The following is a 26,340-nucleotide window of genomic DNA, read 5'->3' on the forward strand; positions in this document are numbered from 1 at the left end:
GTAAGGGAGTTTAGGCGCTTTTGTTTTTAGAAAGTAATTTCCCTTATTTATATATGTTACACTTTCCCACAACTCCTTGGATGCCATCTGTGACACTGGCAGACCAGGTGCCAGCTCATGTCAAGATCCTTAGGCTTCGATGAACACGGACAAATGTATAATTGGAAACTAGTCTGGCTTGTCTGTGTGTTAGCGTTGTTAAAAAAGATATTAGAGCTAAAAGAATGCATTTAGACTTTATGGAATACTTGAAGAATGCTGGATGTATTAATCCTACTTATATCATCTGTATCCCGTGTTATAAGGTAATGCTTAAATGTTTGCTCTGTAACCATAAAAATGTTTGCTAAGATTATAAACTCCCACACTCAGGAGAGAAACATTACCAAGTGTGAAATATTAGTTTACTCCATAACATATTATCTCCTGCCCATCAGGAAGGACTACTGAATCCAAATGGGCTACTGTGGAACAATGACTCAGTTGATTGCTTCCCTCCCACATGAAGAGGTTACATGCAGAAGTGCTTGCCCAGTGATCCTGGATTCTGGGGTGACGGGATTAAAATCCCTGTCAAGGAGAAACTTGATCTTTTATGCAGTCTGGGCTCTGAGGCAAAAGATTCCGAAACATAAGCAAGAGATCCCCATGCTGCTTGGCAGGGGTCAGCTCTAGAGGACATAGAGAACTGCTTATTATGGAAGCTTATATTACCTTTTAAAATCTAAGACTATAACTCATTTGTGTTTATATATTTCCTGTTTTAACCTTGTAAATAACTCATTTCTTTTCCCTAGTTAATAAATCCTTAGTTTATTACAGGACTGGCTACAGGAGTTGTCTTTGATTTGAAATCTGAGTACAACTGACCTGGGGTGAGTGACTGGTCCTCTGAGACTGGGAGTAACCTGAATATTGTGATTTTTGGTATAAAGTGACCATCTATCACATAGTCCATCTTGCCTGGATGGCAAGATAGATTGGAATGTCCAAGGGGATGGTCTGTGACTCCATGGTAAGGCTGCTATAGTGCTTTAGGAGTTCACACTTTTTACTGGATGGGTGAAACCTAATTATAGAACATACAGCCAGCTTGGGGTTTCTGCCCTGAGCTTGGCACTCAGAGAGCATGACATTCCTAAGAATCCCAATGAATTTCCTTGTATGTTTGACTGATTCTTAAAATTTCTGATTTTATACTAGAGGACTCCAGAGTACTTTTACAGATACTTTAATATCAGTCTGAACAGCTGACCTCATTTTCATCTACTGTCTACATTATCATTTATGTCGGCAAAACTTATGTTGCTCAGGATGTGTAAAAAACATCTCTGAGTGACATAAGTTTTGCCAGCGTATGCGGTAGCGTGCACCGCATTATGTCAGCGGGAGAGTGTCTCCTGCCGACATAGCTACCACCACTCACTGAGATGGTTTTATGACAAGGGTCGGCAGCCTTTCAGAAGTGGTGTGCCGAGTCTTCATTTATTCACTCTAATTTAAGGTTTTGCATTCCAGCAATACATGTTTTTAGAAGGTCTCTTTCTATAAGTCCAGGGCCGGCTCCAGACCACAGCGCGCCAAGCACATGCTTGGGGTGGCATGCCGCGGGGGGCGGCTCCGGTGGAGCTCCCGCAGGCGTGCCTGTGGAGGGTCCGCTGGTCCCGTGGCTCCGGTGGAGCAAATGCAGGCACATCTGCAGGAGGTCCACCAGAGCCGCGGGACCACTGGACCCCCTGCAGGGAAGCCTGTGGGAGGTCCACGGGACCGGCGAGCGGCAGAGCACCCCCCACGGCATGCTGCCGTGATTGGGGCGGTGAAATTGCTAGAGTCGGCCCTGTATAAGTCTATAATATATAACTAAACTACTGTCGTACGTAAAGTAAATAAGGTTTTAAAAACGTTTAAGAAGCTTCATTTAAAATTAAATTAAAATGCAGAGCCCCCCGGGACCAGTGGCCAGGACTCAGGCAGTGTGAGTGCCACTGAAAATCAGTTACCATGCCGCCTTCAGTACCCGTGCCATAGGTTGCTTACCCCTGTTTTATGATGTTGACAGGAGAGCTCTCTCATATCGGCATAGTGTAGCTACATGAGCGATCTTACAGTGGAGCAGCTGCATCAGTACAGCTGTGCTGCTGTAAGTTCGCTAGTGTAGACATCCGCTAACAGAACAAGTTAACTGCAAGGAGACATACAGCAGAACCTCACAGTTACAAAGATCAGAGTTACGAACTGACAGGTCAACCACATACCTCATTCGGGACTGGAAATATGCAATAAAGCAGCAGCAGAGATCAAAAAAATTAAAACAAAAGTAAATACAGTACATTACTGTGTCAAACGTAAACAATTAAAACTATAAAGGTAAGTTTAACAAATATTTGACAAGCTAAGGAAACTGTTTCTGTGCTTGTTTCATTCATAATTAAGATGGTTAAAAGCAGCAATTTTCTGCTGCACAGTAAAGTTTCAAAGCCATATTAAGTCAATGTTCAGTTGTAAAATTTTGAAAGACCCACCCTAATTTTTGTTCAGAGTTACGAACAACCTCCATTCCTGAGGTGTTCATAACTCTAAGGTTTTACTGAAAATACTTTTCCTCCTCTCCTCCCCATTTTACCTCAACATAGGGAAGTTATGCCCTATGTCCTAAAATTTTTGCTGTACTTTGTTCTCAATTGGTATAGTACCTAGCACAACTGGGTCCTGATTCAAGACTAGGGCTCCCAGTACTACAGTAATACAAATAAATAACAGTAATAGTTTCAGTTGCAAAATATGCTGTGCTTTCCGTCCTAATCTGTTGTGTAGTATTACTGGCAACCGTTGGACATTTCATAAAATGTTGAAAGCGCTAAATGAATGTATAGTGAGGCAGTCATTGCAATAGAATTATTTACATTTATACCACACAAACGTCACAGGCCAAGGGGTCGTTACCTTTTCATGGCCACAAATGCCAATTCATTGGTAGTAACGAGTGTAGTCCCTTTAATTATCCTCAGTAGCCTCCCATTCAAATCCTGCATGGCTGGTATCTCAAGATTCCAGCCTAACATACTTGGGCTGCAGAAATTTTAGGCAAAAATCTATGGTATTAGTCTTAATTTTGTCCATTCTCCTTAAAAAATAGTCTGCTGCTAAGGTCATGAGTAATTTACTTTTCAGGAGCCACTTTAACGAGCTGTTTAATTATTATACCAACAACTTCTATAACGTGATGTCTTTACCTCTCCACTATATGTATGTGCCTCTTCCCCCATTGCCCATCTAATACAAGATTCATTACATGCAGCAAGTCTACATTAGGGCAAATTTAAGCCTCAGTCTTTTTAAGCAGAGTTAAAAGCACAGATTCTGAATTAGAATAACATTCATCTGCCATCTGCCCTCAGCTGCTGCTGCTCCTCCTCCTCCAAAGTCCAAATCTCTATATTAATTGGAGTTGATCTTTGACATTCCTCACTTATTTCACAAATCCCTATGTTAATAATAAGGACATTAGAGATTAGGAAAAAATCAACTCTTGACAAGGTATTGTTTGAGACAGAATGGCTAAAAATTATCCCTTCTGTCAGGGTGGGCAGATCTCCAGATGTCACTGTAATATATGCTGCTGCTTCTCAAATCTTTGATAAAGTAGGACTATACACTTGGGAACCATATAGCACTGAACCTACGGGACATGCTCTGCTAACTGCTAATTTTATACTGTTCCCCTCCCCCATATTGAAGTTCTCTTTTCTAGTTCAAATAAGCATCAAGACCAGTGTGACTCTCTATCGCTCCATTTCTTGCCTGACACACATTTCATACAGTTAATCTAGTATCCAGAATAACACAGTACTCATCTTGCTGAAGATCTTTAATACAAATGAAGGATACTGTCTATGCGACATGAATGTCCATACAGACAAAATTATGTTTCCAAATATGTTGTATCTAGCACCTTTAAAAACATAAAATAGGGGGAAAAACAGGTAATATTTAACAGCTGATGCAAGCTAGACTTGACAAATTCCCATATTAATTGGAATTAACACTGCGCTACTGTCATGTATGTCTTTCTCAATCGGTAAAAAAGCCTAGTGTGAATACACTTTGTGTAATTCTGACAACTCAAGCCACTAGATCAACTTCTGACCTGGTGTAAATAGGCACAACTTTAAAATCAAAGCATGCATTTGCCCCAGGATTGAATTTGGCTAGGAACCTAGTAAACAGCAAATAGACACACAGTAGTCAGACTGCTAGTATATTGCACAAACACTGTGTTATTGGAAAACGGAGATGTTTTATACAAAACACCAAAGAAGTATAAAATAGCTTATATTACTATATAAATCAAACCTATTTCGGTGGGGAAAGGCAGATGGGGTTTTGAGATTGTTGAATCACAAAATTTCTACTGTAATGTTTATTTTCCAAATATAATGTTTAATGTATATATTTTAACCTCTTCAAAAAGATATATTACTTATAATTATCCTTATAAGCTGTTAGCAGCAGAAAGGTGATGTTTAGTTTGATTTATCTTTTTTGTTTTTAAGCAGCTGCAAGCCTCACATTTATGAACACTTCCCTTTAGGGCATACTTTATGTGTCAGCCAGCAGCCCTTTATGCACATCTCTTTTATGGGGTATCAGTGCTGGTCATAATATAGAACTCTTCTGAAGATGTCTTTGATTGGCCTTGATTTTCCTTATAGCTTTTATTGTCATCAAACAAAGTCATTTGGTCTAGGCCTTCTATTTTTATCACCACCAAAGTTAAAAGATGTTAATACTTAATTAGGTTAAGCAGTCCTATTCCCTGCCAGCGCTGCTATTTTTCAATAGCCTACAGCTTTTACAACCAAGCTTTATAAAAAGCTTTAACGGAGAAGTTAAGTAATGTTAAGTCTAATCTGAAATTACTGTAACAAGCAGAAATAAATATTGTAAATGTTTACAAACTGTTTACTTTAGATGATACATTTCTACATCACAGTACAAGAGATGCTGATTTTCATTTCAGAAATAGAATTATAAATATTTTAAGAGCTTTAAAGTTATACTGGTTCTTGATATAGAGACTGTTGTAACTGAACAGCTAAAAGTTCACATGAGGCTCTGCAACTGTTAGAAACTTCACTTCTTCATACAGTTCCATAATGTTGTTTCAAAGAATTACTTCTTTTAAAAAAATCATCAAGATATGTATATTTCAAACTAAACACCATTGCTCAATCTCAACACCAAATCACATGTTACTATGCTGGACAGCATATTGTTTGATCCCTCAAATGTCGACATTTGAAAGGTATGAGCAGGGATATGTTTGGGAAAAAAAATGCTCTGAAATACTAATTTAACCCCGAATGAAATGCACCGGACTAGGAATATTTTAGAGGGAAATATATGGCACACGCTGTGTTAAGTCAGGGACTCTTTCTCATAAAATAGGCATAACTGGGCAGTAATGAGTGCATTACAAATTATTTTAAAATGACAAATTATCCTCAAAGATCTACAATCCGATATTCCTCTACATGCATAGCTTTGACTATCATCTTTATGATAACTTCCAAATCTATGTCTCCCTCAGACAAAGCCTCCATCTCACTGTTTCTAACATCTAATGGACATCTAGCCAATTTAACGCGATCCTACATTTAACATAATCAAAACAGAACTCTAGATATCAAAGGTGATGCGAGAAGTTGGAGGCTTGGGAAAAGATCCCTCTCGTCAGTCAGGCCCATATCTCTGGGTTACCTTTCACTTGTGCCTCTTTATAGACATACACATCCAGGGAGCATCTGAATCCTGCCACTTTTTCCTGTGTGACAGGATACAGATCCAGCTTCTCCCCTGTGTCCAAACTACTAAAACTTTTTCTGAGGGCCTCCTCTCACATCTTGACTACTGCAACCTTTGGGTGCTACTCCACTATTATTTAGTGGATTTATACTGCAGTATCACCTACAAACCCCCGTCACGGACCAGCGCCCCACTGTGCTAGGGGCTGTACAAACACAGAACAAAAAGTCGGTCCCAAATATCCAATACATTTTGGACATTAGTAATTCAAAGAATTCCCTAAGATGCCCAATTCAAGCCCCACCACAAATAACACACTGTAAGAAGCAGAAGTAATGTTAAATGAAGGCTGGATAAGTGGCTGCCTAGGTCAAGGAAGCACTAGGCTTTGGGAAATGTTCCACTGCAAAGAAGCCATCTGACTAGATGGCTGCATCTCTGTGACAGGCAACTGGGCAGCCAGAAACCAAATTACTGTTTTAGTTGACAGCACAGGAGAGGTGGGGACGTTGTTTGGTAAGAGGAATTACAAGGCTGCAATGGGATGGACAAAGAAAAGATGTCGGGCCTGGAAGAGAGGCAAACAGAAGGACTGGGGACCTGCTTTGCAGAGTCAAGCAGAGGGTGGGGAACAGGTGCCAAAAAATGTCTTCCCATAGGGAGCAAATATACCCAGGACTGACCATCGTTAACAGACTTTTCTACAAAAGTATGGAACAAGGTAAAAAATTTCCACTGTACAAGGCCTTTCCCTAAGTCAAGAGCAGTAGGGACCAACATAAAGGTGATGAACAATATAAGAACCTAAACAGAAGAGGTTCGTAATGCCTGGTGGGGAGAAGGGTGATATACAGCTGTTCCCTATTATGGAGATACCTTGGAGGAGGGAAAGCTATAAAGGGATTACATTTTCCTGCACATTGGAGGACAAAGCCCAAACCCCAGTTGAAAGAGATTTAAGACCCTTTTGCTAGCATAGGAAAGCCACAAGCCAGCAGGAAGTAAAGGTGGGTCAGAGCCAAAGGAAGCCCAGCATCCAGTCAGGGAAGTTAGAGAATCAGAAAGGTTTCTCTTATGTTTTTATTTTGGTATTTCCTAAGGGACTGTCAGTTAAAAATGGTTTTAATTGCTGCTTCAATGTGCTATAAAGGACATCTAGAAATAAACAGTGTGAGAGGACAAGTGGCACAATCAAATATTTCTACCTACGCTCCGAGTTTTACTGAGAGATAACCATCAGCCCAGCTACAAGCCACTGTTGCTCAACCTTCCTTATGCCTATTGAACTGTAACCTCGTTCTATTCTATAGCCAGGACAGATCAGCAAAGAGTGGATTTGGATATTCTTCAATACTCTTTATATGGAGAAAAATATTTTTCTGTTAAATTACTAACTTCAAATAGAAGACTAAACTAGATGGGTAATTTTAGTAAAATATAGTTTAAAATTGTAAGGATAGAAAGAGCAGGAAACCTAAATTTAGATCAAGACTGAAATGTAGTCATTCATTAAACTCCACAACTCACGTCAACATTTTACACAGCCAGAAAGCCAAGAAGTAGCATGCAAGATTACACAGAAATTTTCCAGAGAGAAGCATGCAAAATAGCAGTGCTTACACTGTTACTTATCAGAGCACTTTGTGCTAGCATATATGTATTTGAACAACAAATCAAGTCACTCATGGGGTAAACAGTCAAACTGCACAGCATTTAAAGGCAGATGCTGGAACTGCTTCTAGGAGGTAAAGGAAAACTTTCTGACAATCAAATGCAGCTGTTTCAGTGTGCACTGTGAACCTGATCTCATGCTTGGTATTATTTGAAAGCAGCCATGGATAGTGTGACATTGAACAGTAAATGAAACAGTGTTTGCTATTCTGAATCAGACCACTGGTTTGTCAAGTTCAGCTACTGGCCATGGCCAATAATCTGATGGCTCAAAAGACAACTCTCTATACCTATGCTCTCTATGAGCATAATGCACCTAAGCCAAATATGCAATGGCAAATGGGGGGGATTCTTCCTGATCACTATAAGTAATACTTTACCATGAAAGACTGAGATTTGATTACTCTTATCACAGCTAGTATAACTACACAAACTGATCAAAATTCTTAGCACTAATGTAGAACTTTATAGGTTTGATTCAGTCTAGAGATACTTCAGTTTCCTCTACATATCCCAGGACACTGAGTCACTGGCAGCAAACTGTCTGCCTGGATTGATCCACAATGATTCAAAGACACCTACAACCCATACTCTGCCAGGACCTGGAGCCAAAAGAGGTGTAGCAGCTACTCTTTGAGAAAACCTGAGACATAAGCTGAATCATGAACGGTGTTTCAGGAATAAACTATTGCTACCTTCCCCTACGGAAAGAGAGGGACAAATCCTCTCTGGGGTTCAGGTACAAATGTAACTATATGTAACTAAAATACAGTGCAAAATAACCTACAGAAGGAAAGATAGGTAAGTAGTACAATCGGCATTATATAGATATAGAAACATATGGATAGACTATTAAACTAGGCTTAAAAATCATCTGTGTCTTATCTATGGGTCTGTGTTTTATGCTACGGCTGCTGCTGCAGCTGGGCACCTCTCTGTGATCTCCACTCCAGCAGGGGGCTTTCAGCAGAGAGACTTCCTGCTGGGGGAGGCATTCAGCAGGAAGTCTTTCAGTTGAAATCTCCCTGCTGGAGCAGAAAGCAAAAAGAGGATCGCCCTGCTGGTAGATAAGGAAATGGGGCTGAGAGAGAGACAGGTGCATCTTATCTTTATAATAGAATGATTTTTACCAAGGGCAAAGCCTACGTGTAGCCAATATTTGGCTGAAGATGACAATTTTAATGAAGTTAAACAAAAAAGGAAGAAAAGTAGAGAGTATGATAATAGTTACATTATGTTTGTTTTTTTGTTTTTTTGTCTTGATATTACCATGGAAAGTCCCCAACCACAATGTGTCATTTGTTTTCAAGTGTTAGTATATAAAAGTATGAGACCAGGAAAATTCAAGACACATTTAGAAAATAAACACCTGGAATAAGTAAAGGAGGGCTATAACTTTTTCCTTTGGAAACAAGAAGAATTAAAGCAGCAAAAAACGTAATTTCTAAAGAAGCAACTATCTCTCAAAAAGTCTTAGAAGCATCTTATGCTGTGACTATGTGAATTGCAAAACACAAACAAGCACACACCATTCCTGAGACCCTGCTACTTCCAGCAGCAATAGATATTTATGAAAGAACACGGGCACTGAAAAGCATTCCTATGTCAAACAATACCATCCATCAACGCATTGATGACGAGGCAGAAAATACCCAGGACCAGTTGACAGAACAAGTTGAAAAAAGAGTTAGCATTTTGCATTGCAGCTTGATAAATCCAGATGTAGCCAAACTGGCTCAGTTTCTGTGTTGCATGATATTTGTCAAATCAAGTACAATAGCTGAAGAACTTTTATTTTGCAAAGAAATCCCAACCCAAGGAAGGAAGGAAATACTCAAGATCATCAATATATTCAGAGTGGATGAACATTTTAACCAGGCTGTGTGTGTAGGGCTGTGCACAATTGGGGCAGCAGCCATGACCAAAAAGAACAATAACACTAAGCGTGAGTAAATAAAGTGGTACCAGCACCAATTTGGACATGGCAGCATGATTCATCGCCAAACACTGGTATCAAGAAAGTTGCAATGTGAACTACATGAAGCCCTCAACATTATGATTAAAATTGTTAATTTTATAAAATCCCAGACAATGAAGTCATATTGTTTTAGTGTGCTGTGCGAAGAGATAGACTCTTACCACACTCAGCTTCCATTTCACAGCAAAGTCAGGTGGTGTCATAAACAGATAAGTAAGAGTTAGAACAAAAGTGCTTTGTATCTCTTTTGCCTGGAAAGGGTTAACAAGAACAGCGAGCCTGGCTGTCACCTGACCAGAAGAGCAATCAGGGGACAGGATACTTTCAAAACTTGAGGGAGGGAAGTTTGTGTGTGTGCTGTTAGAATTTGGTTGTTGTTCACACTGGGGGCTCAGAGGGATCAGACGTGCAACCAGGTTTCTCTCCAATCTCTCCGATACAGGCTCTTATAAGTTCAGAATAGTGAGTACTAGGTAGATAAAGCGAGTTAGGCTTATGGTTGTTTTCTTTATTTGCAAATGTGTATTTGGCTGTCAGGAGTTCAAATGTGTATTTGGCTGAAAGGAGTTCAAATTGGTATTCTGCTGAAAAGATTTTAATTTGTACTTGAATACTTAGGCTGGGAGGGTATTCCCAGTGTCTACAGCTAAAAGACCCTGTACCTATTCCATTTTAAATTTACAAAGATAATTTTTACTGTTTTTTCCTTCTTTAATTAAAAGCTTTTCTTGTTTAAGCACCTGATTTTTTATTCTGGTGAGACCCCAGGGGACTGGGTCTGGATTCACCAGGGAATTGGTGGGGAGAAAGGAGGGAAGAGGGAGAGAGAGGCTGACTTCTCTCTGTGCCAGGATTACTTTCTCTCAGGAAGAGTCTGGGAGGGGGAAAGAGAAGGAGGGAGGAAGGTGAATAGTCCTCTCTGTTTTGTGGTTCAAGGAGTTTGAATCACACAGTGATCTTCCAGGGTAACCCAGGGAGGGGAAGCCTGGGAGAGGCAACGGTGAGGGAAAGGGTTTACTTTCCTTGTGTTAAGATCCAGAGGGTCTGGGTCTTGGGGGTCCCCCGGCAAGGTTTTGTGGGGACCAGAGTGTACCAGGCACTGGAATTCCTGGTTGGTGGCAGCGCTACAGGTTCTAAGCTGGTAATTGAGCTTAGAGGAATTCATGCTGGTACCCCATCTTTTGGACGCTAAGGTTCAGAGTAGGGAATTGTACCATGACAGGTGGATGTCATGTGAGAAGTGTTACAATGAGTCTTTGAACTGTGCGAATTCAGAATTTTCCTCCTTGGGAAAACAGACCTTACAGATTACATGTGTAATGTGGAGTTCTTGACTACGTTACTTTACATGATGGCTGTACTTGGCAAACTGACTGCACTGAAACTAACACTTCAAGAGAAGAATGCAAATATACTAGATATGAAAGAGAAAATCAGAGGATTCATGATGAAGCTTTGTCTGTGGAGACCCCACACCGGAAAGGGAGGTACTGATCTGTTTCTAGTGTTATCAGACTTTTAAGAAGAACAGCATGATATTGCTCAAAACATTATTACAGACCAAATATTTGAATTTATTTGTCTGGATTGTATTCTCCTTTTGGTGAATATTTTGTGGAGTTGAACATGAGTCGCCAGATCTCAACTGGCTTCAAAACCTGTTCTCAGAAATGATGGACTCCATTTCAACCTTAAGCACCTCAGATCAAGAAAACACTGATGTTTTCAAATCTAACAAACAAGGACTTCTGGATCTCTGTTGAAGGAGAGGATGAAATACTCAGTGATGAAACTAAGAAAGTGTTGCTTCTATTCATTTCCAGTTGTTATCTCAGTGTCAGGCTTTACAACAATGATTTCTGTGAAAACTAAATACAGAAATCTTTTAAACTTGGAAAATGACATGTGTCTGGTGCTATCAGAGATTCAACCAAACACTGTACAACTATGCAGTTTGAAACATACCCATTCTTCTCACTAAAATTTTAGGCATGTCCAAACATGCCAAAAATCCATATTTTTGGCAAAGTATAGTTTTAAAAATCCAGATCAGATTATATAAACAAATGATATGTAGTTGAATAAAGTCACAAAACCATCCAAACTCTAGTGGCTCTCTTGAATCTCGTGTCCTAATTCTTGAATCACAGAGTCATAGCAATGCAGGGCTGGAAGGGACCTGGAGAGGTCATCAAGTCCAAATGCCCATGCTGAGGCAGGACCAAGTAAACCTAGACCATCCAGGACAGATCCTTTTCCAACCTGTTCTTAAAAACCTCGAATGATTGGGGATTCCACAACCTCCCTTGGAAGCCAGTTCCAGAGCTTAACTACCTTTAGAGTTAGAAAGTTTTTCCTAATAGCTAACCTAAATCTCCTTTGCTGCAGATTAAGCCATTACTTCTTATCCTACCTCCAGTGGACATGAAGAACAATCGATCCTAGCCCTTAACATATTTGAAGACTGTTATCAGGTCCTCTCTCAGACTTCTTTTCTCAAAACTAAATATTGTTAGTATATAGAGCTGTTAGCCTGGGATAAAATTTTGGGTTTGAAATTCTTATATCTTATACTAATGTGTGTAAACAAAGGACAAAGACACTGTGATGTTGCTTCCGCCTAGTCAGATGGATTTGTTAGTACAATGGGGAAAGATAAGAGCAGTTGAAGTGTTACTGGAGAGCACTCTAAGATTGCCTCAACTCCTATCTCACGGCAAAGTCAAGCAACCAGGGTCAGGACGGGAAAAGGGGTTTGGGGAGAATGTATAAAACACTAAAAGACCAAAGAAATGCCTATCCCTGATCACAGCACAACCTCACTCCTTGCCCCTCCCCTGGCGTACGAAAGGGGTGGGACTGTAGGCATGCATCGAAGGTATACTTGGGTGGGCTAAGCAAGAGGGGAAAGGGGGAATGGGGAAGGGAGACATGGGGTAAAGACTTCAGCACAGGAGCTGGGATGGGGGACATGGGGTAAACGCTCTGCGGTGTCAGAGTTAGTAATGGAACACTGGGAAACAGACTCGGCTGGTATGTAGACCTACGGATATGTTTGCTTGGAACTAACCCCAATAAACATCGAATTGCTTGCACTTTGGACTTCTGGTCTTCTGCTTTCTGTCTGTGTGACAAGAACCAGGGGAAGGGGTGAAGGGAAGGCCCTCTAACATCTTGGTGCCGTGACTCAGATGTATCACACTGAACAGATGAGTGGCAGCCAGGTAAGTCCCCCTCCCCAACAGTCCATGCAGCTGCTTGAAGGGGGTATGGCAGGTTCTCATGACGGTAGTTGCGGGTCCTTGCAAGCTGGGATAACAGCCTTTTTGGATAAGTGGCTACGGAAGAATCGGGCCCATTCCAGGTGTTGGGGTCAACCTGGGATGAGATTAAAAAGGAAATGGGGACAGTGTTAGGGGACCGAGAGGGATAGGGGCTGGCTGGGGAGCTCACTCTCCTTGCTAAATCGGTAGTGGAATGAGGTCCATGCCCAGGTGGACAGGATGCCTTCCATGGAAAGGAGGCACTTAAGTCCACTTCTAAGAGATTTGAAGTAAAAGTAGCATTATGGGAGGCTGCCACTATTCTTTCAAGTTTGGTGCTATTCCAGCAAAGACAACTGGAGAACTGTAAATTAGAGTTACAGGTATCTAAAGATAATTTGGCACTACAGGGTTTTGAAGTCAGAAGCAGAGTTAACAGCCCACCTTAAGAGACGGGAGCTTCAGCTTGGTTTGGGGAAGTGAAGAAAAAAATGTTTCAAAGTGAAAAACAGTGAGTGAGCGGGTTAACACATGGAGTTGCTTGGAAGCAGTTAACTGCACCGGAGAAGGGCACTCCTGTAATTCACTTGGGGTGCAAACAAAAGCAACAGACACTGGGGGAAAAAATACAGGGTTTGCAAAAGCAGATAACAACCCCCACTCTTCCTCCACAGCCAGGACAAAAACCTGGGTGTACGGGTTCCCAACTGTTTAAACTTAGGGAGCCCTACCCTTTGCTCAGAGCAAACAATATCCTTTTTTCCTTCTTCTCAGTTTGCTTAATTTGCTGCTGTTAGCCTGTACTTCAAACTAACTTCACAGGGTTAATTGGTTGCTTTCTACCCCACCCCTCCCTCTCACACTTCTGTTTTTCTGACTTATTAGTGGAGGGTATTTTGGATACTTATATGAAATGTTATTTTTGGACAAAGCATGACAGAGATCTGCTGTATTCCACTGTAATTTTTGGAGTGGAAGATCCATGGGTGACCACGGAGACAAATGTTTTACTGACTTTTAAAACAATCCGAAGAGGAGACCTGCACAAACGCTTTGCCTCTAATTTGAATACTGGGGGAAGAGAACACAAATCCCTGTTCATGAGAAATTGTATCCCTAAGCTGCTTGAACTCTGAGTCTTAAGATTTCTAAACATAAGCAAGGGGTCCCCAGCTGTTTAGCTTGGTTTAGCCCTACAGGACATATAAAGCTTGTATATTACAGCAGCTACTATCTTCTTTTGGAACCTAAGACTGTATTCTCATTTGTGTGTGTATGTTTACCTGTTTTAACCTTGTATAAAACTCTCACTAAAGGCTTATTAACTAGACAAAAGAAATGAGTTTACTATAGGATTGGCTATAAGCATTGTCTTTGGTGGGAGATCTAGGATGTACTTGACCTGAGATAAGTAACTGGTCCCTTGGGACTGGGAGTAACCTGAATATTGATACGATTTTTTGCTGCAGGGGACCATCTATCACAAAGGCAGGCTTGCCTGGGTGGCAAGACAGACCAGAGTATCCATGGTGACTGACTGTTACTCTATGTTAAGGCTGTTATAGTGCTTGAGGAGTTCACACTTGTTATTTGGTTAGTGAAATCTAAGTATAGAACTCACAACCAGTTGGGATTTAATAACCCCAAAACTCTCAACCAGTTTTGTGCCCTGTTCCTTGCCTGTGTGCCCTGAGGTTGGCATTCACGGTTGTGAGTCACTCCAGATAGCCTGACAACAAGGACTAAAGCTAATCTTGGGAATCTCAAAGGGCAACCTGCACAATTTTGTTTTATTTCTTTAAAGGGAGTGAGCTTGTGCTCTTTTTTGCTTTCTTATGTGGAAGAAAAGCCTGGGACATTTTTTATGGGTTCTTTTATTGCCTTTTAGTAAATCTTGAAATATAAGACATGTCAAATCTGGCCTTCCTGCTTTTGGTAGAGATCTTCTGGGGAGGGGGTCTCAGAACAGTGTGTATTGTGAGCTTGCCTGGGCGGAGCTTTGCCAGAGGGGTGGAAGTATGGAATCTTTCCTCAACACATTTATTAATTATTGGAGTTGAAAAAAACCCTTCCAAACACCATGCATAAAAATCTGTTCCCCTTTCAATGCTCCATAAAGATTCAAAAGGGGCACAAATGCATTTTCCCTTTTTACAGGTCACCTTTAAACTAACTACGTGAATTAAGTAGTTCTTTTCAGTGGTTGCAGCTGTAACTTGCTACATGCACAATATAGGAATGTTGTGTAATACATAGCTAAGAAAAACAACTGTCAGTATCAATTAAGTTATTTGTTAAACACTGACAGTACTTCAGTGATGTGCATTATCAACCTCAAAGCAATCAAACACATTGCAACAATCCTGTATGATGAGTAGGCAGCATCAGTATTTTTAGGGGCTGAGTTTTCATATGTTGTTAGGGCCAGAAGGGAATTTTATGATCTTCTAGTCCGAACTCCTGCAAAACACAGGCCAGAATTTCATCCAGTCAGGACTGGCGCTAGGGGTTTTAGCGCCCTACGTGCACGGCAATTTCGCCGCCCCACGCGCTGGTCCCGTGGCTCCAGTGGAGCTGCCGCAGTTGTGGCTGCGGACGGTCGGCTGCTTTGCGGCTCTGGTGGAGCTGCCGCAGTCGTGCCTGCAGGAGGTCCACCGGAGCCGCGCAAGCAGCTGACTGTCCGCAGTCACGACTGTGACAGCTCCACCAGAGCCGCGGACCAGCGGACGCTCTGCAGGCACCACTGCGGCAGGTCCACCAGAGCCGCCTGCCGCCCCCTCTGGCAAAATGCCGCCCACCAATAATCCTGGCGCCCTAGGCGATTGCCTAGGCCGCCTAAATGGAAGCGCCGGCCCTGCATCCAGTCACTCCTGCAACTGGAGGAAACTATTCTTTATACAATAGAGGGACATGTTTTCACAATCTTGTCTATCTAAAGTTAGGTACCTAAATCTGTACTTTGCCACTTAAATAACCATCTTAAGCAACTACCTGTTAATTCAGACATCAAAATATGGATTCAAATGCTTAATTTCAAACATATCTGAAAATTGGGCCCTAGATAACAGAGACAGATAGACAGTCCAAATCTGAAAATAAACCTGAGCCCTTAAGGACGGTTGTGAGGGTTAATCTTTTAGTACACATTTTTGTGGTGATCATTGCTAAATATGATCAGAGTTGGAGAGTCTAGCTGCAGAATGCTTGAAAATCCAGAAAATACCATTTTGTATTTAGGTTGAGTAATTAATACATGTACATGAATCATTAATATACACAATGATTTGGTCATTTAGTTATATTTTCCAATATAATGGAAATAAATAATTTAATAAAATGAGAAATATGAATTAAAAACACCGAAGTGAACTGTAAATTGCATCCAAATTGTGAAAACATCTGCCAAAACACACCCCTTGGGGTAAGTATTCCTCATCACTTGCAGGTGAGAAAGAAGTGACTCTCTCTTCTATTTCTATTTAAATGCACAATAATATGATTTTTGTAATTTTCTGTTCCTGCTGCAACTTGTTCCCTGTATAAGCAAAACAAACTTTCAGGATTGCAGATGAGAAAATAAACAATAGTCAAAATAAATTTACCTGCTGATAGAAAAAATTTAGTGTTGGCTTGTCCTCAGTAAACTGATTCAGAAATCCTTTTGGTAAATATCGGATTCGCAATTCATATCTAAAAAGAAGGGAAAAAGGATTACATTCATAATGCAAGGAGAGTAAGTCTTCATCACTGTAGCTTTTAAAGAACAAGTTTGACAAGGATCTGTCCTGGATGGTCTAGGTATACTTGGTCCAGACTCAGCACAGGTGTCTGGACTTGATGACCTCTCAAGGTCCCTTCCAGCCCTACATATGATTCTATGATTAGAATGTCCAAAACAAAAAACAAAAAAACCCCAGACCTCTATAATTTGCAAGTGCTCTTAAAATTTTATTAAAAAAGCAATTACAATTTAAATTAATTTAATTAAATGGGAAACCATCATTTTGACAGCCCAGTAATACTGAGGTTCAGAGGAAAAAGTATACCTGGCACTATGTTTACTGGAAACCCTCATCTCATTGGGGTGGTTTGGAAGGAAAGAGCTTTGGCAGTTCTTATGAGTAGGAAGCACGGAGAGGTGAGTAGTAGGTTTGAACCTCTTGCTGTAACAGATAATTATGTTTTCCTGATGGGCTTGCAGATCTATACTGGTTCAAAGAGGCTGTTATCAGGACTGAGGTATTGACCTCACAGACCTGGGTGGGCTGCCAGGTCTTGCTGTAGGTGCTGTAGGTAGTGGTAGCAGCTGAAGCTAAGATGATGGACTATTGATCTGAGCAAGTAACAATCACTATGTTTCCTGGTGAGCACAAGCATGAATGTTTAATGCATTGTTGGCAAAAGTGAGTAGACAGGTGCTGTTCCAAGTGAAAATGGCAACTGGTATAGCCCATCAGGGAGCCACAACCTGTGCATTAGCCAAAGGCTCATTTTCAGCTGGAAAAGGCTCAATCTCTTATCAAATAAAGGTGCTGCAATATCTACTCGTGGGACTACCCCAATGGAATTGTTGGGATTTACCTATAGGAGGATTTCACAACAGATAGGCATATCCCACATTAGGTACTAAGGTGCATGCAATAACTCAAAAATCTAAATCCCACCATGACATTGCCACACCATTCAATTACAGCAGGAGGTCCAGAGAGGCAGGACTATCAGTCACTTTGATTTACTGGCTATGCCAGAGTTTCAGGTCTCCCTAAAGTTTTTCTTTTGTTTATAAATAGTAAAACTGTTTGGAAACTGACTGAGTATTATTAATTATTGGTACTGCAGTGGCATCTAAAGAATCCTATCAGGTGGTCCCTACCCCTAAGATCTTAGAATCTAATAGTCTCATTCAGCGTAAATCCAGCATATCACAAACAGCACAGCATTTTAGCAAGATGGCCAGCTATATAATCTTTGTTAATTAGAAACATTTTGAAACAATATATTTAATGGTTTGTGCATAGTAACAAGCTTTTGTTGTGAAATTTCATATTGCTGGTTTCAGTAGGATCGGAAAGGCTGCTTAGCAACTTGAAGAAAATAATGTTAAGGATTACAAGTTAAGGCAGACATACCTGACAAAGACAAAGTTACTGACTAAAATCACATTAACTTGTTTAGTATCAGAGGGTAGCCGTGTTAGTCTGGATCTGTAAAAGCAGCAAAGAATCCTGTGGCACCTTATAGACTAACAGACGTTTTGGAGCATGAGCTTTCGTGGGTGAATACCCACTTCCTCAGATGCATGCATCTGAGGAAGTGGGTATTCACCCACGAAAGCTCATGCTCCAAAACGTCTGTTAGTCTATAAGGTGCCACAGGATTCTTTGCTGCATTAACTTGTTTGAATGGGTAATGAATCCCAACCTCACAAAAATGGCAAACAGTTATAGAATTTTGATTTGCTGTGTTGCCTTTTTCTACTGTTGAATACTCAGTCTATAGTGAACGTAATGGGGTGGTTACCCGCTCCTGCCCTGAGGCGTTTAAAAAGCAGCCCTGGAGAGGGCTGCAGCTCTAAAAGCTGGGCTTATTGGGGAAGCAGTCACAGCTGGGCCACACCTCAATCAGGCCACAGCTGGCCTCTATAAAAAGGCTGTGAGCCAGGATCCCAAACAGTCTTCCTCTGTCTGTAGAGGGAGAAGGCTGCAGGGAGGTAGAGGCAGGGTACCTGAGTGGAGCACGGCTGGGAAGCCCCAGCCTGGAAAGCCCCAGGCTGCAGCCTACTAGAAGGCAACAGGTACCGGGGGTTGCAGAGGGCAGCCCAGGGGTAGATAAAGGCAGCAGGTCCAAACCCAACCTTTTCCTATGATGAGTAGGCTGATACTGCAGTCTGCCCCAGGGTATGGGGGCTAGATGATGACTGGCAGTAGCCTGATACTGAGGCAAGGTGGGCATAGTGGGTGGGGGTTCCCCTGGGAGGGGGAGACCCTGAGAGAAAGGGGTTACTGCCAGGGGACAGCACCCCTGGTAAAAGGGACACTGAGTCCTGGGAGGGACACGGGGGCCAACAGCAAGCAGTAAGGCAGATCACCGGCCTGCAGAGGGTGCTCTGGGCTGGAAATTGAGCTAATTCCCTAAGAGACCAGCAGGAGGCACCGCAGGGCTGAGTCCACATGCTTACAGTGAATAATATATGTAAATATTTTATTATTCACATAAAACTATGGATTTACAATACTCAGGTTTTTTTCATGATATTTTGAGGTTCTCTTCAAAAACAAAGTGCATGCTCAGCCTCTGGCATAAAATGAAACAAACTTTTTAAAAAAATCAATGAATCCTCAGACATATAAAAAGACAGCTGCATGATGCACAGCAAGATGTAAACAAAAATAGTCCTTTTTTCCAACCAAAAAATTAGGCCTGTAGCATGTGTGGGCTTATGTCTGGAGAGGGAAGGTAGTGTCATCCATACCTTGTCCAAAATCAGGAAAACTCAAGGAAGATTATTTCTCCACTGGAAAAAACCAAATCACCACTACGCTACACTACTGAGTCAAATGTAGAATGAAGCAAATTTCCTGTTTAAAAAACAACTATTTTCCCTCTTTTCTCTTTCCTTGTCTTATTTTGCCCTTCTATTATATATCTTGATATATCTTCAGTCCTCAGCCACATACTAGCTTTCTAGATTTTACATTTTTTAGAAGTTTTCATTTCTCTAAAAACTGCTTTTTCCGCAATCTTTTATTACCTCTAGTGCCCCCTCTTTTGTACTAGAAGGGAATTGTTATCCTTCTCATGTGATTTCAGCATTCTAGTGACTAAATACAACCTTAAGGAGAAGGTTGAGATTAAATCTAACTAAAAAATATACCAAGAAGCATAATATAAAGGCAAAGGAGCACGTACTATAGTTTTTCATCATGTATGTCACCAACTGCATTAGAGAAAATTAAAACACATTATTTAACATACAATTTAATTTTAAAAGTAACTCTAATGCAAAGCCTAAAAGCTTCAGGTAGACTAGTATGATATTTAGTTTCCATTTTACTTTGCTTTTTATTTCAACATGTAATATACTGTGGCTGAAACAGAATTAGGACAGATTTCAAACAAAAAAAAAAAACCCCAAGATAACTCTACATATATCTGTATCTTGATACAGATTTAATGAACCCATCTCCATCATACAACAGAAGATGAAATAGTCAAGATAGTATTGAATTACAAAAGTATGAGGTACAAATAGGAGATGAGAAAGGCCTGTTGGACGACAGTCTCTGTCCCTTTCAATGAAGAATTGTTCCCTAACCATGTCCAACATACTAGTGTCAATGGCACTTCCACCATTTCCCATGGCAGACTATTCTGTACTATAATAATTACTCATAGTTCAGAAGTCTGTGGTGATCTACATTTTACATGTTCCTTCTCTTAACTTCATACTTGTCTTTGCACTATTGTACGTAACCTCTCCTTCCCTGCTGTTCCTACCCTTCAAATGTTTATAAACTGTCACCCGTGAACATCTGCTAAGCAAGATACTGATATTTAGTTCTTTTAATCTTTCCTAATAAACCATTCTCTACAATGCCATAATAATTTTTATTGCTGTTCTCTCAACTCTATTCTTTATTGTACTTTTGTAACCTTAGGAAGTCATCACATATCTTCTTTAATGCCATGAATTTAATGTGAATAGTCCTCCAATAAAAAAAATGCCTGTTCTTTCCACATCTCAACATAAGAGTAAACATCTACTGAATATTGTGAGATTCACTCTAATCCACCTCTGAGAATAACATATGACAATCACTCACTAGACAATTAATTTAAGATATATTGGCTGGTTAGCCATTCATCTTATATTTATACAGTTTCTGTCACTCTAAAGTGTTTTAAATTTTAAGACACATGGCTGGTGACATGAAGGCATATGGGAGGCTAAGGGAGTCAGCAGCTGAGTTTGTCAGCAAAGAAAGACAGGGAAGCAGGGTTGTGTCCTAGCCAGCCATCCTGACCCTGGAGACTTCCACCAGGCCCTGGTCTTGACTTGCTGGGAATGCAGCCTGTATGTTCCCGCTGATAAAAGCCTGCCAGGGGGAATAACCTGGATGTAAGAGCTGTAGGTTGGTGGAGTCCCAGAGGAAAGCTGCAGGAGGAGGTGGCTCAACTGTGTAGCATCCAGGAGTGTGAGGACTTCATTGATAGGACACACATGGAAACATCGGGGATGGCGGATATTAGGTGACCACAGAAGCACCAGAGGAGGATGGCAAACCAGCTGCTCTAGGGGGACGAGACTGGCTGCTCGCCATCTTGGGCAGCAGGCAGTGTTCTACTCCCTACCCAGGTACCCCAATCATCAAGATGAAGAACTGGTATGCTATACTGGCAACAGGAGGTGACGAACAGATCCCAGTGGCTGAGGAGGAGGAGCCCATTGCCCTCAAAGCTGGGAGGCTCATGGCCATCACACCCAAGATGGGGCATACGGTGCTAGTGTTTTAGTACTGCACTCAGGAGGGTGGAGGCAACCATCTCCTGACCTGACCTGATGTCCTGGGGAGGTGAGCTTCCTGCCTGGAGATGTTGCACATTGGGAGATCTTACAGAAAGGCTGCTGAGGCTCATCCATCTCTCTAACCACTTCCCCACAATGCTCATACAAGTGGGCACTAATCGTATTATCAGATATGACCTTAGCAGATCAGCAGTGACTACAGGGATCTGGGAGTGAGATCTAGAAATCAGAGGCATAGTTTGTATTCTTGTTCATCATCCTAGTTGAGGGTAAGGGCCCAAGTAGGGACATGTGCATCTTGACGATGGATGTATAGCTGCAAAGATGGTGCCAAAGGGAGGGCTTCAGCTTCCTCAACCATAGGATGCCATTCTGGGAAGAAGGCCTGCTGATAGTTCAGTGGTTTGAACATTGGCCTGCTAAACCCACGGTTGTGAGTTCAATCCGTGAGGAGGCCACTTAGGGATCTGGGGCAAAAATCTGTTTTGGGGATTTGAGCAGGGGTTGGTCTAGATGACCTCCTGAGGTCCCTTCCAACCCTGATATTCTATGAAATTAATGTTGTGCACAGAATTTCCTTTTCCCTCACAGAAACGGGTTGTAGAGCTGCTGGCTGCAACTGGACCCAGCAGAGCCTAGCTCACAGAGGGACAGAGCTGAAGGGTTTTGGGCAGCTGCAGTTCCCAGCACACATTAAAGGAAGGAGATGGTGTGCAGGAAACTCCACACAAACCCAGGATCCAGTATCAAGCCATTTCTCCTTCTGGATCCCTGGGCTATGGGGGGCCCCCCCCATGGCTGGGTTCTGGGGGGAGGTGGAGGAGGGGACGTAAGTGTCTGGGCTGGGGGGTGCCCCATGGCTGGGCTCTGGAGAGAGGAGGTCTGAGTGTCTCTCCCCGGCTGGGCTCTGGCAGGAGATGGGGCAGAGAAACGGAAACTGGGTTGTTTTGTAGGGCTTTTTTTAACTCTACTCCTGGGAGAATTTTTATGTGTCTCTGTATTGTTACAGATATACTCCCTGACAGGTATTTTGCAATAAATTACCACAATAATTGAAACTGGTATGATTATATAGTCTTATTTTGACAAATAAAATATGCAGAATTTTAAAATACTGTGCAAGGAATGTTTATTTTTTTGGAATCAGAAACATCCAAAACAAAATACCTAGTAGTAATGGGCAACTTTAATTATGCAGACTGTTTGAAGAGTAGTATGGCAAAAAAACAAAATTTCCAATAAGTTATTAAAATGTACTGGTGACAACTTTTTGTTTCAGAAAGCAGAGGGGGGACAGCCGTTTTAGATTTGATTCTGAACATCAGGGTGGAGTCAGTAGCAAATCTGAAGGTGGAAGGCTATTTTGATGAAAGTGATCATGCTTCATGATTTCATGATTCTAACAAAAGAAGGCATGAGAGCAGCAGAAAAAGGACAATGGACTTCAAAACTTTAAACTCAGAGAACTGGTAGGTTCTTCCCATGGGAAGAAAATCTAAAGGAAAAAGGAGTTCAGGAGAGCTGTCAGTTTCTCAAGACAACAATATAAAAGTACAATTGCAAACTGTCTCCGTGTGAAGGAAAGATGGGAAGGATGATTAGAGGCCAACATATTCCATCAGGAATGATTAACAATTTGAAAATCCAAATAGAATCCTATAAAAATGGAAACATGGACAAATTGATACAGTGTACAAAAAACCACAAATGTGTAGAGACAAATACAGAAAGGCTAAGGTAAAAATGCGTTACACTTAGCAAATGACATAAAAGGCAGTCAGAGGAGGTTTGTTAAATATATTAGGAGAAAGATGAAGGAAAGTGTAGATCTGCCACATAACAGGGAAAGAGAACTAACAACATCAAGAATGTGGAGATGTTTAATGCCTATTTTGCTTCAGTTTTTACTAAAAAGGTTGATGACCAAACACTCCACACAATAGGTAATAACAAGGCAGAAGGAATGCAAGCCAAAATTGGGAAAGAACAGGTTAAAGAATATTTAGATAAGTTATATGAATTCAAGATGGTAGGGCTTGAAGTACTTCATTCTAGGCTACTTAACGAATTAGCTGAAGCCATCTCAGAACCATTACAATTATCTTTGAGAACTCATGAAGGATGGATGCGGTCCCAGAGGACTGGAGAAGGGCAAGCATAGTACTATCTTTAAAAAGTGGAACAAAGAGGACCTGGATAACTACAGACCATCAGCCTAACTTTGATACCTGGAAAGAGATTGGAACAAATTATTCAACAATTAGTCTGTACGCACCTAGAGAATAACAGGGTTATAAGAAATAGCTAGTATGAATTTGTCAAGAAGAAATCAAGCCAAACCAATCTAATTTCCTTCTCTGACAGGTTTATTAGCCTAGTGGATGGGGGGAATCAATAGATGTGTTACATCTTGATTTTAGAAAGACTTTTGACAGATTCCCATATGACTTTCCTGTAAGCAACCTAGAGAAATGCAATCTAGATGATATTACTATAAGGTGGGTGCAAAACTGATTGGAAGAACATACTCAAACAGGAGTTATCAATAGTTCGCTAAGTGGGAAGACTTATCTAGTGGGATCCTGCAAGGGTCAGTCCTGGTTCGGTACTTTTCAATATTTTCATTAATGACTTGGATAATGGAATGGAGAGCATGCTTATAAAATCTGCAGGTGACACAAGCTGGGAAGTATTGCAAGCACTTTGGAGGACAGGATGAGAATTCAAAACAACGTTGACAAATTTGGTGAATTGGTCTGAATTCAACACAATGAAATGTAATTAAGACAAGTGCAAAATAATTTATGTAGGAAGGAAAAATAAAATGCACAACTACAAAATGGGGAATAACTGGCAAGGCGATGGCATTGCTGAAAAGGCTCGGAGGGGTATAGTGGATCACAAACTAAATATGAGTCAACAACATGATACAATTGTGAAAAAGGCTAATATTCTCAGGTGTATTAATGGGTGTTATATGTAAGACACAGGAGATAGTTGTCTGGCTCTACTTGGAACTGGTGATGTCTTAGCTGGAGTACTGTGTCCAATTTTTGGGCACCACAATTTAGGAAGGGTGTGAACAAGTTAGAGAGAGTCCAGAGGAAAGCAACAACCTGTCAGAAACCTGGCTTATGAGGAAAGGTTAAAAAACTGAGCATGTTTAGTCTTGAGAAAAGAACACTGAAGAAGGACTGATAATCTTCAGATATGTTAAGAGCTGTTACAAAGAGGACAGTGATAAGTTGTTCTCCCTGACCAGAGGAGGAAAGACAAGAAATAACGGGCTTAATCTGTAGCAAAGGAGATTTAGGTTAGATATCAAGAAAAGCTTTCTAACTATAAAGGTAGTTAAGTTCTGGAACAGGCTTCCAAGGGAGGCTGTGGAGTCATTGGAGGTTTTTAAGAACAGGTTGAACAGATACCTATCAGGAAGGGTCTATGTTTGCTTGGTCCTGTCTGAGCAAAGAGGACTGGATGTGAGGACTTCTTAAGGTCCCTCCCAGACCTATATTTCTATCATTCTATTAGAATTAGCTATAGACTGAATTAGAGAGAACCCCTAGAGTTCATTTCTGCAACATGCTTCTGCAGAGCTGTTTATAACGTGAGTGTAATTGTATAAAACAGAAACTGATTATTAATACCTTTTAGAAATAAGAAGAAAGAGAAAACTATTCAATATGATGATATGGCCAGAAAGCTAAGTTTAAACTTCAGACATGTCTCTGCTTTTTTTTATGCACAGCAAGTTTTGCCTGTGACTATATTAAATACTATCCTGGCTCAAGTAACTACTGCAAATTATTGTAAATCTAGTTCACCCAGAAGGACTTGCTTTATGCTCTGCAAAGCTCCATTCTCTCCTTTCCACACACATTTCAGCGCCAAACATTTCAGTTAAATCTCTCCCTCCAATCTAGGTACAGCTCTCTTGTGCTACACAGAACAAAATAGTAGTAAATCAGTCTCTGAATTTGCAGCACTGCAAACCTTTTTCTGGCTCATGTTCTTAGAGGCAAGTGATTCCCCTGTAAGTCTGAATTTGCTTGTTACTGTGATTATCATTCCTTTCTCACAAGTTGTGTCAAACTGAATTGGACTTCATGTAGCAGACTATAAAAGCCTCTTTATTATCATATTAAGAGAACCTAATGTACTAAATATAGGCACCAGTACAAAATAGCTTTTGCCTTCTGGACAAGTTGCTAAGTTTCTGAAATCTTGATCTTTTAAGTTGTATTTTTCCTTAACTGCACTAATCAATTATTTCTACAAAGAATTTTTAACAAAGCAGATTCATCACCAATGTTAAAAAAACAATTTACATAACAACAGGATGCATCTAATGGTAACTGGCTTGTTACTGGATTAACAAATCTCAATTTAATTTGGAAGATTAAGTGTTTTATAATAATTAGGCGTATAACCTGCATATCAATTTGGTATAAAACACCTCTGTTTGCAATGCTAGATCTTGCATATCGAGGAAATGAGAAAGAGAGCCAATAGTCATTGTAGTATACAATACACCTGTGTTCCTCAATATTAGTTTCCTGAATAGAATGAATGTTATCAATGAACAAATAAGCACTTAGTTTCACTGATAAAGTCTCCGGTGTTCACTCACATCATCCTTTTGAACCTCTCTGGGGGTTTGTAACAGTTGAAGACATTGTCTACACTGCTAAAAAAGGTGTGTGTGTTTTACTTTCAGATAATAGTCACTCTTAGCTCAGTGGTTTGAGCATTGGCCTGCTAAACCCAGAGCTGTGAGTTCAATCCTTGAGGGGGCCATTTAGGGATCTGGGGCAAAAATCTGTCTGGGGATTGGTCCTGCTTTGAGCAGGGGGGGTTGGACTAGATGACCTCCTGAGGTCCCTTCCAACCCTGATATTCTATGATTCTATAACTCATGTGTATCACCTATCCCATGCACTTCTGTTTTACCATCAGGTAAACTAGGCAAGATCAGCACTATCTCGCTGCCTTGTGATGACCTCACCTAGTTTATCTCACAGTAAAATTGAAGTGTACTGTCTTACTGTGTTTTTACCTTGGGATAGTTATGTGTGTGAGCTGCCCAAGAATAAAAA

The 26,340-nt window shown here is 40.9% G+C and overlaps 1 protein-coding gene across 21 annotated transcripts in view; it reads right to left on the reverse strand.

Annotated features, from left to right (window-relative positions):
* PTK2 (protein tyrosine kinase 2) overlaps positions 1 to 26,340 on the reverse strand; it is a 430,903-nt gene that overhangs the window by 200,816 nt on the left and 203,747 nt on the right. For all 21 annotated transcript variants that reach the window (XM_030546389.1, XM_030546388.1, XM_030546386.1 and 18 more), the window contains one exon: positions 16,320 to 16,407. In XM_030546389.1, the coding sequence (XP_030402249.1) occupies positions 16,320 to 16,407 (88 nt within the window). The remainder of the gene's footprint in view (positions 1 to 16,319; positions 16,408 to 26,340) is intronic.

This window comes from Gopherus evgoodei, unplaced genomic scaffold (genome assembly GCF_007399415.2).
Source record: "Gopherus evgoodei ecotype Sinaloan lineage unplaced genomic scaffold, rGopEvg1_v1.p scaffold_44_arrow_ctg1, whole genome shotgun sequence".
Lineage (NCBI taxonomy): Eukaryota > Metazoa > Chordata > Testudines > Testudinidae > Gopherus > Gopherus evgoodei.